This window comes from Syngnathoides biaculeatus, chromosome 22 (genome assembly GCF_019802595.1).
Source record: "Syngnathoides biaculeatus isolate LvHL_M chromosome 22, ASM1980259v1, whole genome shotgun sequence".
Classification (NCBI taxonomy): Eukaryota; Metazoa; Chordata; class Actinopteri; order Syngnathiformes; family Syngnathidae; genus Syngnathoides; species Syngnathoides biaculeatus.
The window spans coordinates 7,029,464-7,047,679 of record NC_084661.1 but is presented as its reverse complement, the minus strand read 5'-3'; the positions used below and the strand labels follow the sequence as shown (position 1 = coordinate 7,047,679).

General features: G+C 42.3%; 1 protein-coding gene across 4 annotated transcripts in view; it reads right to left on the bottom strand.

The window, feature by feature from the left end:
• Positions 1 to 1,405: 1,405 nt before the first annotated feature.
• Positions 1,406 to 18,216, bottom strand: part of mrtfba (myocardin related transcription factor Ba) — a 29,775-nt gene continuing 12,964 nt past the window's right edge. For 2 of the 4 annotated variants that reach the window (XM_061810721.1, XM_061810722.1), the window contains exons 3-16: positions 13,279 to 13,344; positions 13,064 to 13,119; positions 12,888 to 12,963; positions 12,554 to 12,715; positions 12,240 to 12,403; positions 12,017 to 12,163; positions 11,670 to 11,917; positions 11,190 to 11,355; positions 9,385 to 10,449; positions 8,963 to 9,070; positions 8,703 to 8,849; positions 6,052 to 6,186; positions 5,873 to 5,933; positions 1,406 to 4,655 (exon numbers count right to left, since the gene is read on the bottom strand). In XM_061810721.1, coding sequence (XP_061666705.1) covers positions 4,141 to 4,655; positions 5,873 to 5,933; positions 6,052 to 6,186; positions 8,703 to 8,849; positions 8,963 to 9,070; positions 9,385 to 10,449; positions 11,190 to 11,355; positions 11,670 to 11,917; positions 12,017 to 12,163; positions 12,240 to 12,403; positions 12,554 to 12,715; positions 12,888 to 12,963; positions 13,064 to 13,119; positions 13,279 to 13,344 — 3,116 coding nt within the window. In that variant the 3' untranslated portion in view covers positions 1,406 to 4,140. Of the gene's footprint in view, positions 4,656 to 5,872; positions 5,934 to 6,051; positions 6,187 to 8,702; positions 8,850 to 8,962; positions 9,071 to 9,384; positions 10,450 to 11,189; positions 11,356 to 11,669; positions 11,918 to 12,016; positions 12,164 to 12,239; positions 12,404 to 12,553; positions 12,716 to 12,786; positions 12,964 to 13,063; positions 13,120 to 13,278; positions 13,345 to 18,216 lie in introns of those variants that run through there. The other 2 variants (XM_061810723.1, XM_061810724.1) reach the window with 2 other exon arrangements.

The following is an 18,216-nucleotide window of genomic DNA, read 5'->3' as shown; positions in this document are numbered from 1 at the left end:
CTGCAACTGACTGGCGACCAGTTCAGGGTGTAGTCCAATTTTCACCCAAGGTCACAGAGTCGCAGGGTGATGGAACCTAACCAGGATAAGCGGTGTTGAAAATGGATGGTCACCTTGTAATTCTGACTATTACTTTTCATTCCTTTTTCAGAACTTATCTTAGTAGTATTTTACCCACAAAGTTATGTACAGTTTATGTAAAGTGCTTCTGATACAGCACAGCATGTATTTTTTAATGCAGAAACCAGTCAGCAGAAGGCAACAATAAACTCCCAGTTGATCATGATCCATTCATCGTACACCAGATTTTTATTGTCACATAAAAGGCATATAACTTGAGTATTGACAAAATAGAGAGCCCGTGGAAGTCACATGTATAAAAATATGAATTACATCTATATAAATATGTACATAATGTGCAAAACGTATGGCATACGAACAACAAGAGGCAATGGGAGAAGAGGGACCAGAAGCTACAATGAAGGGATCGGCTGCAGAAGGGCCAGAACCTCACTTGTGCTTAATTAGTCATCCCTTAATAGTTTACACTTAACTTGAAAATTTCAAAATTTTAGCACGGCCATAAACTGTGCAGTCTGTGAGAAGGCGCTTGGAAAGCGTTTCTGATATGAAGGGATTTTGAGTGTCTTGTCAATCTACATTCAAGTACAGTACATCAAGAAAAGGACCAGCCGTCATCACTACAGCACGAGCTGTCCTCGACTGGCCAGCGAGAGGTCCGATATGACAATTTTTTTTTCTTTCAAAAAGCAAACGAATTTACAAAAAAAAAGAAATACAACCTGAAAACAAGTGATAAATAAAAAAAGTGATAATATATCCTAATGCCTTTTTTTTTTTTTTTGGCCACAGAGCATTCAAAGTTGACACTATTTAAAGCAAACAGAAATTCAAAGTATAAAACCCAAAAAGGACAACCTATCACCTAGGATTTAACCCTCAGTAATGTGGGGACAGAAAAATAAAAGTTGGCCTGACAATACAGAATTAACACAAGTAGATCTCAGGAAAAAAACGCTTCAACTCATGTTTGTTTGTGCACAGAAGATGTGTGACAAACGGGGTCTAAAGTTGAGTTTGGCTCAAACTTTTTCCAGATATTGCTGGATTTTCTGCACTTTTATAAATACACACACAGGGCATTGTGTGGCTCCAGTACTGACAAAAAGCGCTCTGCTGTTTAGCATTTTGAAATAAACTGGATTTACACTGAGAGGTTCATGAGAAACTAAATCAGATTTTTTTGTTTGTTTGTTCAAGTGGTAAAATTTGGATGTGTATTACAGCAGCTTCAGTTGCAAAATTAAAAACATTTTGACATCTTCAGATTGGAAGAAGAGCCTCTTCCAAAGTAAAAACAAAACAACCTGACATTTAAATTGACCCTGGCCATCTTAACTGTACATGATGTTTTATATTTATGTATTATTCTCCAATTTCACTGGCAGGTTTTGACACTTTAGGAGTTGTATTCATGCAATGAAAATACAGCCATGTCTGATGAGTGCCACTTGATATATACAGTACCTGGAAATAGAAAAAAAACAAAACAAAAAACAAACAAACCCAGACATTAAATCAGAATTGTAAGCTCTGTGCAAATCCACCTTAAAACAATTTGTATCCTTTGGAATGGTGCAGTTGAAACCCAATCGTAGTGGCGCCCTCTAGTGGTCACGAACGTAAGAACAGAACAAGTGTTACGAGATGAGGGGTAGGAAGCAGATTCAGACTGGAACTGATGTGGATGTGTGATGCTCACTATCTTGCATATACAGCGCAGACAAGGTTTAAAAAATAGCACAGCCCTCTTTGCTGACACTTCTCAGGGTGTCTGCACAGGTTTGGACCACAAACAGCCAAGAAAAGTCGTTAGAAGCCTTTTTCTTACCGATTCGGAAACAATTTGATCGTGGTAGCATGTTTTGTTGACACGACAAGACTGGAGGACAATCATGCACATCAAGACGAAAAGACAACACACATGCAGAAAGACACAATTGGACACATTTTGCCTTCCAGACCGGTCCAGGTCAAATTTTAAAGCACAGTGGAAACCTCTACGGTGAAATGGGGAAGACCAGAGATGTAAATTTTTTTTCACAAAAGGTTACATTTATCTTTTTCTATTTTATATGATGACATCAGCACAGGAAAGTGACAATGACAAAAGGAAATAGTCGAATGATAACAGGACAATTAATAATTGACAGTAATTACAATAAAAGACTACAGCAAAACTGGCTGTATACAGTCGTAATATTAATGGCTTGTTAATCAAAGTGTTTTTTTTTTAATATGGGCTATACCTATATCACAGAGAGTTAACTGTTGCAGGTGGGTCAGAATCAGAACTTCGAAACCATATAAATGGTTACCCTCCTCTTTATATTAATAGACATGCACAAAAATTGATGGAGAACTTGTTTAAAAAAATAAATAAATAAAAAAAAAATCAGAAGTCAAGGAAAATACCTGGTATAATGTTCAAATCACTGTAAAAACAAATTCGGTAAGAATTGCTTGCATGAACTCAACATTATGATGACAATTTGAAATTACGGTACAGATTATAGCAAGAATCATGGAAGTTGACATGATTCGCTTTCACGGGCCACAAAAAAAAAAAAAAAAAGTGTCAACTCATATGTGCCCCAGCTTGATACCCGTGTCCTACACAGTAAGGAAAAACGTCATGATGGTCACACTTTGTCTCTGGGACAGACTAAATCACTTGAAATTTTAAATTGTGAGTCAACCAGCATCACAAAATGGCCCGTGTTCAACCTTAGAGGTTCCACTGTATTCTCATTCCTGCAACAATAATTGGTCACGTGACAAGTTGGTGGCGCATCATCCCCAACCTGATGCTACACACGTACACAGACACAATGTAGGGGTAGGGCAGATATGGAAGTCAACTTTTCCAAATACATCATGGATAACTGATGTGACGTAAACCACGTAAGCCACACTGACTGAAAGCGCAATTGGTATTTGTTCCCTTTCCTCAATTGTTGGTCACGAAAGCTGCCGGCATTATGAGTAAAACCTTTTTTTTCCTGTCACCTTTGCAGAATACATTCAAAAACAAGAGACCCAATGACAAATCTCTAAAAGACGATCAGCCTCGTGATCCCAAGCGGCGCTGATCACAATCACTGTTGAGCGTTGCGGAGCAACTTGTGATATGCAGAGTTCACATTAGCGTAGTTTTGAGGCGACGACGCCGCGCCTCTTTAGTGCATAGCTCCTGTGTGGTCAGAGGCATCATGTGGAAAGCTGCTCGAGCATTTATTCGATATCCTACTATACTTTTTGTCTTTGGTTACTACACTGTTATTACACTAATGAATTTATCTTTTTCTACTGAAAACATATTACAGTACTTATTTTAAAACATTTTTCCTCAACCTCAATATTGGATAGATTCTAAAATGGCTTTCCATAAAGCCTTCAGAGCATTTATTGAAAAACATATTCCTAGTATGATAATTCCACTAGTGTACTGAATTGTTATATTCGTAAGGACAAAGTTCATACTACTACATGGGCCTTAAGATGGATATGAAGAATATTGAATAAAATGCTCAACCTGCTTTTCATAGCTTCCTACCTCCACCGCAATTGATTCATCAGCGTTATAACAGTGTAACAAGTCACATTTGATAAGTCGGCAAACATGCAGTATGGGTCAGGAAGTGGTCAGTATCACCTTTTTTTTTTTTTCCTGTCGTCGCGTTGGAACGACCTCATTTTATACAGCAGCTATCACTACCACTGCTGGTTGATAATCCTGCAATGGATAAGATGAGCCAGGCCAAGACATCCTGGAGGACGTATTATGTACAAAAAGTCCTTGTTACCGGATTTCCTTTGGTTCCAAATCTTCTTTACCTCGCTAAACAAGAGTCGTTACTCCTTATGCCCCCCAATCCCCCTCCGATAATAATACGACAAGTGACATCATTTAAAGCTGTGCAATCTCCTGCTTGTCATTCCATATGAATCAGTGCACTGCCTGTGTAGTGGTGTGGTGGTGTATATTTCGGGATTTCGCTTTCACTTTCGTGCTCTCCATCTCAACTACTTTTCCCTTGCTATTCTCATATTCACCTGTCAATCCCAGTGCAGATGCAGGTCATGAGTATCCAGGAAGTCTGTCGGCATTCCGAGCGGCGTGAGAGCCCCACCAGGACCGGGTGGCATGGTGAGGTCCAGCCACTCCATGTTGTCCAGGGCTGGATCGGACAGACCCATATTGAGAGAGGAAGGAGGTGAGGAGGAGTTGCAGAAGGACATGTCAGATGTATCCATGGGCGAGTAGGGTTGATGGTCCATCAGCTGTGCCTGCAATTCCTCCATCAGTCCCCGGGTGCGAGGGTCGGATGCCGCCGTTGTGTCGGCCAGCGTCCTCTCCAGAAAGGCCTCCAGCTGGTTGTCGGTGGCTAGTGAGGACAGGTTAGGCAGGCTAGGGTCGATGGTGGGACTCAAGATTGGGGGAGGGGCCACCTGGATCTGAGGAGGGTGTCTGGAGAGGACGGTGTTGACTGGAAGGGTGGTGATATTGGCAGTGACCGGCTGGGTCTTGGTGAGAGAGACTGCAGAGTCGTGCTGGATGAATGGAGTGATTTCTAAAAGACGGTCAAATGGGGCAAAATCATTTAACACAGAAAACCTCTTAAATGACATCTTATTTGAGGCCTAGAGATGCTTGAGGTACAGTGGTACCTTTCATTCGTTCCAGAAAACCCCTGCAATAGGCAAAGTTTGCCAACCAGCGACTAATTATTTACATTATTTTTAAAAAATGCAATTTGAATGCGGTGCAGGTACTTATTTGTCCACTTGGAAGTTGCCATCCACACACACACACTACACAATCTTTTTAAAAAGGTGGGTGTACTCTGCTTGAGTGACATAAAAGTCAACGGATACAGATGTGCAAAAGATGAGGAATTCCCGCACTAAACATTTAGGCAATGTACCACACGGTGACAGTGTCTGTGTTATAAGCAGTGCAAAGCATCAGGGTGCTTCTCAAATTACTTTGCAGTGCTCTTTTTAACTACTGTAATTCCCGGCCTACAGCGGGCACCTAGTTATAAGCCTCACCAAGTACATTTGTAAAGGAAATACCATTTAGTACATACATACGCCGGAGTTGTGTAAAAGCCGCAAGTGCCCACATTGAAACACGAGATATTTACAAAGAAAGACTGTACACAGAGACTTTAACGCTAACATTAGTGCTGTACTAACACTAACGCCGCGCTAATAGGACAGGTTAAAAAAAACATACCAGTAAAAATCAGAGACCCGGCAGTAACACACTAGCGCAGTGCTAACACTGCCGGATTAGTGAAAGTCCCTTCCTCTGCACATATATTCCAGCCTTCTCACTCTTCCCTTTTCCGCTTCAGTGCCACCTTGCGCGGAATAAAATGCACAAATTAGCCGCATCACCGCATAAACTGCAGGTTTGAAAGAGTGTGAAAAAGGTCGCGGCTTATAGGCTGGAAATTACGGTACGTATTATAGAACATTGCTCTTTACTTGCATTTGTTCTGCGTTGCTGTGAATGTGTGCATTAGCGAATTTAGATGTGGGGTAGTTATGTATGTGTGTGAGTCGTTTCATTTTCTATTACTTTTTTAACTCTAGCAGAAGCTCTTGGCGTACCCCAAAAAAAGACCAAATAAACAGCTCACAACTAGAAAAAAATCATGTTTGGGCAATCTTAAGTCAAGGTATCACTGGAGTATTTTTTTAAGCTTGTCACACCAAGGGGCTTTTTTTTTTTTCATTGCCACTCCTACAAAAGTGAATAACTCACTTAGAGCCTCCTTACCTCCACTTTGTATGAGAATGTCAAACAAGTCATCCATCTGCTGACTTGTTGCTGTGGCAACCTGCAAATAAACATTTCCTTAGTGTGGTAAGGGGGTGGCAATTGACATGGGTTTACGCATAGTGTAAAGTGTGTGTGTGGTGTGTGTGTGTGTGTGTGTGTGTGGAGGGGAGTCTAACCTGTGAAACATTGTTCACATGCAAGTTGCGGGTTTGCTTAACAGCCTCCTCATAGCGAGGAGGCTCTCGTGTCTTTGGAGGCTGTGATAGAATACAGTCAGGTTGGAGGATGAAGGTGGGCTGTGGAGAGGAAGACTAGACAAAGAAAAACAAACCACATTTCCATCATAAATCAATAGAAATACTTAATAAAGCTGCAAAAGTGATGAATAGTCACAATTGTCAAACGTTGACACAATTTTTTAGCAATAAGTTTTAGTTTTTCCCCCTTTTCAAAAAGGTAAAAAATGCTCTGTCCAAATTACATCACGTAGGCAAAACAGCTCTGCAATACAGCCTGCAATCTGTCTAGGGTACTTCCGACTGGGGCTCATTCGGGTGAATTTAATCGTTGAAGTTTCTCTAAGTATAATTTTTTAAAATGCACCCAAAATGGCTGCTTCAAACCAAAATGTGATCAAGTTCAGCCATGGGTCAATTAGACTTGAATCATGTGATGATGGACATCCATCGCCACTTATCCTCACCAGGGTCACGGGGAGTGCTGGAGCCTATACACCCTGAACTGGTTGCCAGCCAAACGCAGGGCACATGGAGACAGACAACAGCCGCACTCACAATCACACCTATGGGCAATTTCGAGTGTCCAACTGATGTTGCATGTCTTTGGGATGTGCGAGGAAAGCAGAATGCCAGGAGGAAACCCACGCAGGGATGGAGAGAACATGCAAACTCCACACAGGCGGGTCTGGGATTTAACCCGGGACCTCAGAACCGTGATGCCAACGCTTTAACAGCTGAACCACCCTGACATTTCCACTGAATTTTGTTAGTTGTTGAAAGGGGTGTCAGGGCAAATTTTTCTAACTTTGCAGGCGGCCACTACCGAGTTGATTGAGTTTTGGGTAGGTGTATGAGTAATATACCCTGTACGTGCATTTGGCCAGGTCACCAAAAAGCCGGTGTATTCGTCTTTCCTCTTTAAATAACAAGCAGAACACTAATAATAACTTTGATTCACATGTCGGGAGGTGGGGAGTAACCCGCTCAATTTACCATGTTAGATTTATGCTAACATTTTCAATAACTGTACTTTAGAGTACTTTAAATGCACTTTATATTTTTCCTTAAGTATTTATGTGGAGAAGGATCGATACTTCTACTCTTTTACAATGACCCGCATGGTGTTCTCTACTTTTATTTATCAATTCGTGTGTGGGTCCTTTTGTAGACTCCATCTTTGCTTTCCGCACAGAACACCCGTTGTGCCAATCAAATGTCACGTTGTCATGGAGTCAATTCACCAATCAAACGACACTAGGCAGTTAATTTAACCACGCATGTGCTTTGTGGCACAATGAAGGTCCTTAGTGCCGCAATGCATGCTGGGAGCATGTAAATTGCGTTTAAAGTGCATGTTTTGTGTAAATTATTTTTGAGGCATTATTTTGTTTTAATATTTGCTAGTTATGCTCGTTTCCTTTGCTGTGATAATCTCAGCTTTGATGTGATAGTGTGAGTGTGTACAACATTGTCAGTAATTAACTGCCTACACAAGTGTGTGGGCCAATGTAAGATTATTCTGCTTAGTGATGTGAAATGTAATATAAGTCCTCACTGCCACGTGAGTGCCATCATATGGTACCTACATACACGTTAAAACACGAGCTGGCATGCATGCCAACAGTGTAACCAGTGTGTTCAAGCGCACTTCAATTTACAAATCACACAACAACTGTGCACACAACGTAGACTAGGTTTATATATTTTTTTTTGCACCCTAATAAATTTAATTGTCATTTGAAAAGTGCATTTTGTATTTCCTTGGGTTGTCTGTAAGTGATAATAAAATTGCTTTAAGGATTTGAAACCTTTGTGTGTGGCGAACAAAAAGCAGAAATGAGGACTAGGACAAATACTTTCTTACGGCATTGTATATATAGAAGTTACTCAAATGAGTAATTTTTTCATTGAGTACTTTCTTACTTAACTATTTGGATGACTACTTTTTACTTGAGTCATCTTATTCCATAGTAACTACTTTTACTTGAGGACAATATTTGTCTACTTTGCCCAACTCCGCACATTTCATAGAAGTAAAAGACACTTAGTAAAAGTAAAGAAAAAGCTAGTAATCAGGTAAACCTTTTCTGTGGAACCATCAGTATGATACTATTGTACCCTAAATGTTGTGCCAAAGCACTGAGGTTAAGATGAAAGTAGGAATTGGTCTCAAGTAGGGATAGCAACAAATGGGTGCCAGTTTGGATTCATTTGCGAATTGGCTTGAAAAAAACAAATCCCGAATCCTACTTTTACAAGCTGTGAAGGAGTAATACAGCCTTGTTTTTTCCACTAAGTCAAATCATTTGTGAGCCAACTATTTTTAAGAGTAATGTGGTAATATGAGTTCAAAATAAAGTTTTGGGGATATTTTGTGGTACAGTATATCTATCGTTTAAAAAATTAATACATACCAATACACACATTTTTAGGGCGGGGGGCATTAATTACCCCCATTGTTTTTGTAGTCGAGGCAGTGCTGAGTCTGCTTCTTTCATGTTTATAGTAATGCCATAAAGGTGTGGAACTCCATTATTGCAATTTATTTAAAGAATGCAAACAAATATAAGTTAGATAACTGTAGATACCTTATTGAGCGGTCCATTGCTGACGTGGTTGGGTGAGGGCTGAGGAGAGGCCCTTATATCTGGGGAGCTCCTCAGAAAACACCGGGGATTTATCTCAGGCTGAGTGTGGTTTTCCATGTCACTTGTATTCTTGCACATAGTCAAAGTCTGGAAGCATTGTTAAGAAAATAATTTCAACTGAAATGACAAATACTGGGTGAAAAATTATTTTTATTGGAAAGCAATATTTGACATTCATCTTATTTTGACGTGTGCCTAACCTGCAGCAATGAGTTGTGGTTGGCTAACATCTCCATTTTGGTGCTCTGGAGATGAGGAATAGATGCCGGGATGAGGCCTGGATTTGAGGAATTAGCCTGAAGGACATGCTGCGATATAGGGAAAAAACAAGTTTAGTTAGGGTCCGTAAAATGTTTTATTTTTCGTTTTTTTGAAAAACAAAAACAAAATGATGCAAGTGCTTCCACAACAAACAACTGATCTGTCTGCAATCTATCACCGATCTACATGGTACATTAATGAAAGGGTGGTTTGCCTGTGTGTGTTGTATAACACTGTTCACATAGCAGATGCAACTATAACCATCTAACTTACACACAGAGTGGAAATCCATTTTAAACCATTTCAAAGTGAGCAAAATTGAACTGGGAATATGTTTTAAGCCATTGTGGTCTCTTCTTACTTGCAGATTGACGGTTGTGCTTGGCAGCTGGATGGTGGTGGCATTGTTAGGTAGTGACACAGGGAGGAGGATCTGAGTTCCAGTCTGGCCACTTGCTGTCAGGAGAGTTGGAGGTTGCCCAGAAGTGGTTAACAAGGTCTGGGGTTGACCAAGCACCTGGGACACCCCGCCAGGATGGCTGATGAAGAACTGCTGCAAAGTAGGGGTGGTGGGTTGAGACTGTGGTTGCGTCTTGAACTTGGGGCTTCTATGGGAATGACAGAGAAGCTGTGGGCTAGTGCTTACTTGGGCCTGGGTTTTGGTGATGAGCTGTGTTTGGGATTGCAGCTCGATTGGCTTTCCAGAAGAAACAGTCACATCCTCCAACTTGACCACAGTTTGCAGTGGATTAGTAAGAGTCTGGGAGCCCAGGATAGAGTTAGGAGGGGAAGTTGGAGAGCAGTTTCTTAAGACTGTTTTCTCTGGTTTTACAGTGTTTACGTTCAGGACTGTTGAAGAAGGGATCATGGAACCTGAAACTGTACTGAGCTTTGAGGCTACGGTGGTACTATCAGTGGCATAGCTGCTCTGACTCCTCTTCTCAACCTCCAGCTGCATTTTGAGCTCCTCCACCAACTTCTGCTCCTGCTCAAGCTTCCTCATCAACTCCTCAATTTGTCGCTCCTTCTCATGGAGCCTCCTGTCCTTCTCTGGCCCGGGCAAGGTTGGGAGAGCTGAGGAGCCTGGCACTTTTGAGCCAGAGTATACCAACTGTATTTCATGTTTAACTTGAGATGTGCTGGCATCCTGGTGGAGAATGAATGGATCATTGGGAATAGGGGAGACTGGAGGTGTGGCACTCATGTTCTCAGAAGTTCCTTGCTGGACTGGATGAACAATGGCAGGGCTGGTAGTGGTAGTCTCCATGGGGATAGCAGTGAATGTGGTAGTGGAAGGTGTGGGAATAGTGTTGGGAGCTGTGGAGCTGGTAAGATCCTGGAAGGGCTTGAGTCTTTCAATCAAATCTGTTTTAGTTCCTGACACAGGGAGGCCACGCAGTTTTAGCTCCAATTTAAGCTCGGCCACCTAGAGGAGAAATCGTGAAAAATTAGCTCAAGCTAATTATACAACAGTTCACAGTGTCAGCAAAGATTGAATGTTGTTAATTAATTTATAGGTCCTTTCTAATCTTCTAACAGAGATACCCAGAATAGCACTTAGCCCTACAACCATTGCGTGGATGTCGATGGGCTCTTATGTTAAAACTGCAAAACCCTGCTAGCTATAAAATATTCATTTTCTTTGATTGGGGTTCATCAGGGCACCACGATGAAGCAGTAGTAACCATGTCTTCCTAAGAGTTCAGGGGTTCTGTGTTCAAATCTAAGTACAGGCCTTCTTGTATGACGTGTTTAATGTATGCCCAGGGCTTGTGTGCGTTCATACTGGCTTCATCCTAATTTCCGAAAACAAGATTGATTAAAGACTATGTGAGTGTGACTGGTTGTCTTTGTGTCTTGTGAGTGACTGGTGACCAGTCCATGGTTTAGCCCACGCTTCGCCCAAAGTTAGTTGTTACACGCTGCAGCTAAACCACGATCCTGAGAACAAGCAATAGATCGCAGATTTTTATTTGCATGATGTTGTTATAGGTAAGAATGTTTGCTGAATGGGTTCCAATTTTTATATAGATTCTTTACAACTATACAAGACACCCACTCTTTTATTAAATAACCATAAAGAGTAGTTTAAAAATCCCTGGCATGATTTGAAGGTGGTGCTTTTGTGAGGTCACTTTATGAAGTTTAACATTTTTAACCAAGTACCTTCATCTCCTCCAGGTTGGCAGGCAAGACTCCGGGTTTGCGGTTAGATAATGAGTTATTCTGCCGGGCCAGAGGCATTGGGGGAAGTGGAGGTGCAGTGGGCAAAGAAACCACAATCGACGCTGGTATACCGCTGCCATTACTGCACTGGCCTTCTGCCACAGGCCTACACAAAGAAAAAAAAAACAGTTATCACAGCAAACAGTACAATTTGAAATGCTGAAACAGGATGAAAGAGAGAAAAAAAGAAAAAAAGAAAAGGAAAATGTTCTATTTTTAGACAATGATAAGACCAGCTGTGTAGCCATCACTTTCACTTTACAGTTGTAGATATCCTTGGTGCAAAAATAGAGGCTTAAAAAGGCTGCTCAAAGGAAGCTCATGTGTAGCTGTTTTTACAACTATGAAAATTGGAGAATTGGGACCTTGTCTATCCCTGGTTGAAGTAAAGTATTGTTTTTGGTTATTTCAGAAACATACTTGAGTGGGGCTGGTAATATAGTCTGATAGTTGTAGTGTTGCTGTTGCTGGCTGAGGATTTGCAGTTGCAGGAAAAGCTGCTGTTGCTGCAAAAGTCGGGCATAGGAGGAGTCCATCGGGGCCTCACTGGGCTCTTGCTTCTGGTCTGGTGGAACATACTGGTGGTACTTTAGCTTTTTTACTCTGGGTTTGGCATCTTTGCCTTTCTTACTGCGGATCTTCTCAGAGGGCATCTTGTGCTGACTTTGCTGTTGGGGGAGAGTACTTTGCCATTAAGATTTCAGATTTAAAAAACAAAACACACAAAAAAAAAAAACCACCAGAAGAAGAAACCTGCTTATACGCACTTTTACCAAGGTTGGACCTGGCTTAGAGGAAGCGACTGTAGTGACCGGTTGACAATGGGAAATGGTTGGGCGGCTTGTAGGCTGCTCATTAGTAGTGATCACCCTCATCAAGTCTATGGTGGATTGTGTAGCAGCTGAGGGGGACTGCTGTATTGGACAAAAGTACAGACATTTATTAATTTTTTCGAGGACAGATAGCAGCACTACTATGTCTCTAGCTGACCTTCAAAATGGGGCCTGGAGGAGGTAGGGCTGGCGAGGGAGGTTGTTGGCATTTGATGTCCCCTGGTGAGGGCAGAGAGCTCTGAGATTCTTGACTGGCAGGCTGCTCTGGGGACAACGCATCACTGCTGTCCTCATCCATGACCTTTGGATAGTTCACCTGCCCTATTACCAAGAACCCATGAATAGACAACAAGCTTCACAGAGCAGCATAGTTCCAATTAAGTGTTGCGGTATGAGGCAAATTAAAAAAAAAAAAAAAAATCCCCCATGATGCGGAAAGAGATTGCCGTTTGCTACTCTTTCTCCTCTCACCTATTAAGGCCTCTTTAAGGTTTGAATCCACAGGCAATATGTTCTTCTCAACCAGCTCCATGGGACCAGGTCTCTGGGCTATTTTTTCATTCAGGTTGTCAGCCAGTCGGGCCCTTTTCAATTTCATCTGGGTGGCCTGTAGTGATGGCTCAGCTCCAGTCTCTAAAGGAAAACACAGATTAAGTATACATAGAAGTGTGTAAGTAGTTTTTGTTAGAGAAATGTCAATTTACCATCAAGTGTCTCTTGCAGAGATCAGTGGAGTCATTTTATCATGGGTTCAGGGGGGGGCAATAACAACCAAACATGGATATAAAATGTACAGTACACTTGCCTTGCAAGATATGCATCCTGACCAGTTCTGCTCTTTCTGGACGACTGCGGATCTTATGCTTAAGAAAATTTTCAGTCTGAGAAAAGTCACAGAAGAGACAAAATCTTTCAGAACTTGTGATTTTAAAATACTTTAGAGTATTTTTTAACCAAAATTATTTTCAAACTGCAGCATACCCTAGCTCTCTCCAAGCTGCGAATCTGCCCATGAAACGCAGCCGGGCTCTTTAGTGCTAAACAGAACACAATTTGGTCCAACAATATTCATAAACAATGAACCCCCACTAAAAAAAATAAAGACTAACATGCAAATAATCGCATTTGTTAGTATTAGGTAATCTCCCCCACACACGCCTTACAGTGATACACAAGTGACAAGTGTTGTTACTCACGTGGCATGATGCCCTGATCCACCAACTGCTCCCGGGTTCGCCTTTGCTGAAGTCTCAACTGCAGCACTGGAAGGAAAAATACAGGATTATAACCCAGAAAAGATAAACTCGCCAAAAACAAGAACACCAAAATCGGATATACGCAGTTTGAAATGAAAAAAAAAATAACTGACACAAAGTAACACTATATTGGGGTTATATTGGGCAGTTTTCATAATATTCACGCAAGCCCATTCCAACAGTGCTTAATGGTCATGTTTGTCTCCACCAAACCCTGCCAAGCATGACTTCATGGACCTTGCTTTGTGCACTGGGGCAGAAAAGACCCAGTCTAAAAACTCAAAATGAAGACACAGGAGGAACAAAAGGAGTCAAGTCTGCAGTGATCAACTGATTGAACTATATATCTAAACTTTTTCTGTATGGTATAATGTCAAGCACACCAATGAGTTTACATCAAGCACTACACTTGATGTTGATGACCCTGCGATAGATATTGAAATAGGGACTGGCTTTACAGTAAGTGCTGTGAAAGTTTGCATTCGTATAGTGGAAGTGTAGAGCCAAATAAAAACGTGCGATAGTATATTAGCTTAGCTATAAATTAAACAATTTGCTTATACCTTTTGATAAGCACGGGGGCCAAAACAGAGATGAGATTGCTTACATTTGATGCTGATGTTTGAGAAACGATCAAAAATAAAAATCAATAAATCAATATCACAATTTTGTGTTATTCTGCTGTCTCCATGAAAGTTGGCTTTGCAAGTGAGAATATTTTAACAATTACCTTACCTGGAAAGACAAAGTTTACAATAAATATTTGTCTCACCCATACTGTAGTGTCGGTGAAAATGCTGTTAAACAATTGTTGGGCTGCACTGTGTGTGTCATTCCTTCACTGCATCACAGACGATTTGACTTTCCACATGTATTTTGGGTGGCTGTGTCTTAAAAATGCTAAAACACTGTAAATGTAATTTATTATCATTTTTGTTCTAGAGAAATGGGTAAACTGAAGCTTGTGCATTAGTAAATCAATTGGCCTACATTATTTTTTGTGCTTGTAAGGGCGGCATAATAAATGATCACATGATGGAGTGCCCCTCATTATGAAAGTTAAATGGGAGACTTCCTGCCCAGCTTGATCTACTCTGCTGTGTAGTGTAATGAGTCCTCTGTCAAAAATAGATGGGGCATGTATTTTTAGCAGACTACAACAAAGCGGCTGTGATCAGCTTCATAGGGTGTGCTGCAGCTAGAAAAGGCTCTGTTGGTATAAGCATTGGTGTCCTACCCAGTTTACCATTACTTTATCTTTATATGGTAAAGTGTGCTTTATTTTTGTTTGCCTGGCAACATAAAAATACAGACATCTGCAATGATCTGCTCCAGGAAAAAAATCTATTGCACAAAATAGTGTCATTACAGCTGCTGAGTCTACACGATCAACTGGCAAAAACAATCCAATCACGAAGAGCACGCAGGGCCACATTTGGTTTGAGTGAATCACAGACACTTCCAGTTAACTCAACAAACACATGACGAACAGTGACGTAACTGGGATGAGGAGAGTTATTTGGCTATTGTTGATACACTTTTGTATTACTGTCTGTATTACGAAAAACAATTTTGCTTAATCTGTAAAACTAAGAACTTTATTGACTCAATAAGATATATTTTCCCTAGAGCAAGTCACTGGAATATTGGCAGTAATTATGGTTGCCAAAATTTAGCAGGGCTTCATCTTGGGCACAACAAGATCTGAGTGACCGTTTTCTACTTTGCTGACCAAGCAACATTCCAGCTTGCCCTCCACTTCCTGCAACTACATGCCTAGTGCAACTGAAGTGTCTGACACAGGAATGATGGCAGGCAGATTTACATCTGGGGCTCTGCGGTTGGCCCACTGCTAGTGATGGATCATATGGTGGAAAGTATGAAGTGCTTGTGTACGTGTGTGTTCTCACTGGCAGAGAAATGACAAAAGCCCAGATGATGAGTGAGCACTACTACAGTTGACATTCCATAGAAACCTTTCCACCCCAAAAAAGTTTCACTGGGGTCTCTTGGAGACCTCAGCAACTATGCACATCTTACAGTCCTACACCCTACACTCCCTTGATAAACTAGTCTGTTGATTGGAATTAAACCTTGTGCAGTATATACAGTAGAAGCCAGAAGTTTACAGACACTGGGCAAAAACATTTTTTCTCTCACAGTCTGAAATCAAATCAGACATAACTACACTTGTTTCAGGTCAGTCAGGAGCACCAAAATTATTTGATTTTCTTAAATTCCATAATCATGAAAGAGACAAGCCAGCACGGTAGCACAGCTGTAAAGTGTCGGCCTCACAGTTCTGACATCTAGGATTCGGTCCTGGCCCCGCCTGTGTGGAGTTTTCATGTTCTCAAAGTGCCTGCGTCGGTTTTCTACGGGCACTCCGGTTTCCAACATCAACATTAATTGGACACTCTAAATTACCCCTAGGTATGATTGTGAGTGCGACTGTTTGTCTCTATGTGCCCTGTGATTGGCTGACAACCAGTACAGGGTGTACCCTGCCTCCTGCCCGTTGACAGCTGAGGTAGGCTCCAGCACTCCCCGCGACCCTTGTGGGGATAAGCGGTTAAGAAAATAGATGGATGGATAGATGGATGAAAGAGACATTTTCTTTGAGAATTTTATATTTTCTTTGAGGTTAAAAGTTTATATACATTTCCTTACCATCGAGTAGCATTTCCTTTAGACTGCATGACTTGGGTGAAACATTTTGGGTAACCTTCCACAAGCTTCTGACAGTACTCTGCTGGAATCCTGTTCCATTCCTCCTGACAGAACTGAGTTCGATTTGTTGATTGCCTCGCTCACACATGCCTTTTCAGATCTGTCCAACATTAACCGATGGGATTCAGATCAGGGCTTTGTAATGGCAATTACAAGACGTTGACTTTGTTATTTTCAAGCCATTTTTTTCACAATTTTGGCAGTATGTGATTTTGAAGTCCAATTTTGGCCCAAGTTTTAACTTCCTGACGAATGTCTTGAGATGCTACCTTATCATCTTCATTTAATGTTCTTTCTTAATGATGCAGTCTATTTTATGAAGAGCTCCAGTTTCTGCTGCAGCAAAACAGCCCCACCTCCACGCTACACAGTTGGTAGGGTGTTCTCAGGTCATTATAGGCAAAAGCTCCACTTTTGTTTAATCAGATCACATGACATCTCTCCAGAAGTTAAGATCTTTGTCTGGGTGTCTTTCTGCAAAGTTTTTAAGGTTTCTTTGGGAGTAATGGCTTCATTCTTGGTGAGTGGCCTTTCAGCCCATGTCGGTGCAGGACTCGTTTCACTCTGGTTAATGACACTTTCTTACAAGCTCCATCCAGCATCTTCACAAGGTCTTTAGCTTTTGATCTGGGGTTGATTCGCACATTTCAGACCAAAACATGTTCATCTCTGGGACACAGAGCCCATCTCCTTCCTGAGTCGTGTGATTGTTGGAACATTCCCATGATGGTTATACTTGCATATAATTGTTTGAACAAATGTACATACCGCCTTCAAGCATCTGGAAATTGCACCCAAGGATGAGCAAGACTTGGGTCGCTCCACACTTCTTTCTCAGTTTTCCCGGCCGATCTCTATTGATTTTCTAATGATTTCAAACAAGGAAGCAATGTGTTTGAGGTGTGTCCTTGAATACATCCCAAGGTGTACCATCAATTAACTCATATGTTATCAGTTAACCGATCAGGAGCTTCCAAAGCCATGACCTCAACATCTGGGCTTCCCCATTTTCTTTAAGGACACAGTGCTTTTTATGTATGAAAATTTTTAACCATGAATAAAATATAAAATTCTCAGAGAAATTGTCATGATCCTGCCGCTTCAGCACGAGCTGTGCGGCTGTGCTGATTGGGAGGCACACACCTGTGCCTCATGCGGCCTGATCATCCCCCGTATATATAGGACCCGGTGACGACTGGTCCTCGGCCAGTTCTTTGAGCTTTATGTCCCGTTCCAGCACTCTCGTACTCCTGACTGAACCTGTGTGTACCGACCTCCGTCCGTTCTCTGACCAACCTTGTAAGCCTGACTCCTTGACACTTCTGCCTGCATTGTTTCCCCGTGTACCGGACTGCCTGCTCGATCCCCGAACTTTGCATACAATAAACGTGTCTCTTCTTGAACTACCTTGCGTCTTCAGAGTTCCTGCATTTGGGTCCTACCTCTCGTTCCGATGGGATGTGACAGAACGAACTGGCCAATACAGGACCCAGCAGGAAAGACCCGGCGTTGCCGGGACCGACGCAAGGTAGACCGTCTGCCGGAGGACCAAGCCTGCCCAATCCGGGTAGGCTCCCTGATGTCCTCCACTTCCATGTCTTACGCTCCGCCAGCGAGGTATGAATACGTCCCGAACACGACCCGTCCGGCTCCTCATATTCTTCTGGACTCTGACTTTTCGGAATATGAGGAGAACCACGATTTGTTTGACCGGCTGCCTGAGTACGACTCCGATTATTCTGACTATGAATCTGCTCGTCCGATCTTTCATCCCAGTCAGTTTGTTTCACCTCCCCGCGTTTCCAGCACCCGAACGTCTTCACCCGGTAGATCAAAGTACACCAATCGGTACGAGGGAACCCGATTGGCCATCTACCCGGGACCTCCGCGGGGCGGCCAGAGGAGACGCCCCGGCCGGGCGCTTCCTGGTGTCTCTCGCTGCGCGGCAACGAAGACACAGTCCTCCCACTCCTCGCCGGTAACGGTGAGACCGCCAGACCCGCAGCTGGTGGCGAGGCTTCCAGCCCAGAGGGAGGAGGTGCCGCCAAATCACGAGGCGTTCCGCCGCGAACTGCGGGCGGAGATTGAGCGGCAGAGCGTGGAATTGGCGGCTCTCACGGCCCAGGTCCGGCAAAGATTGGCGAACCA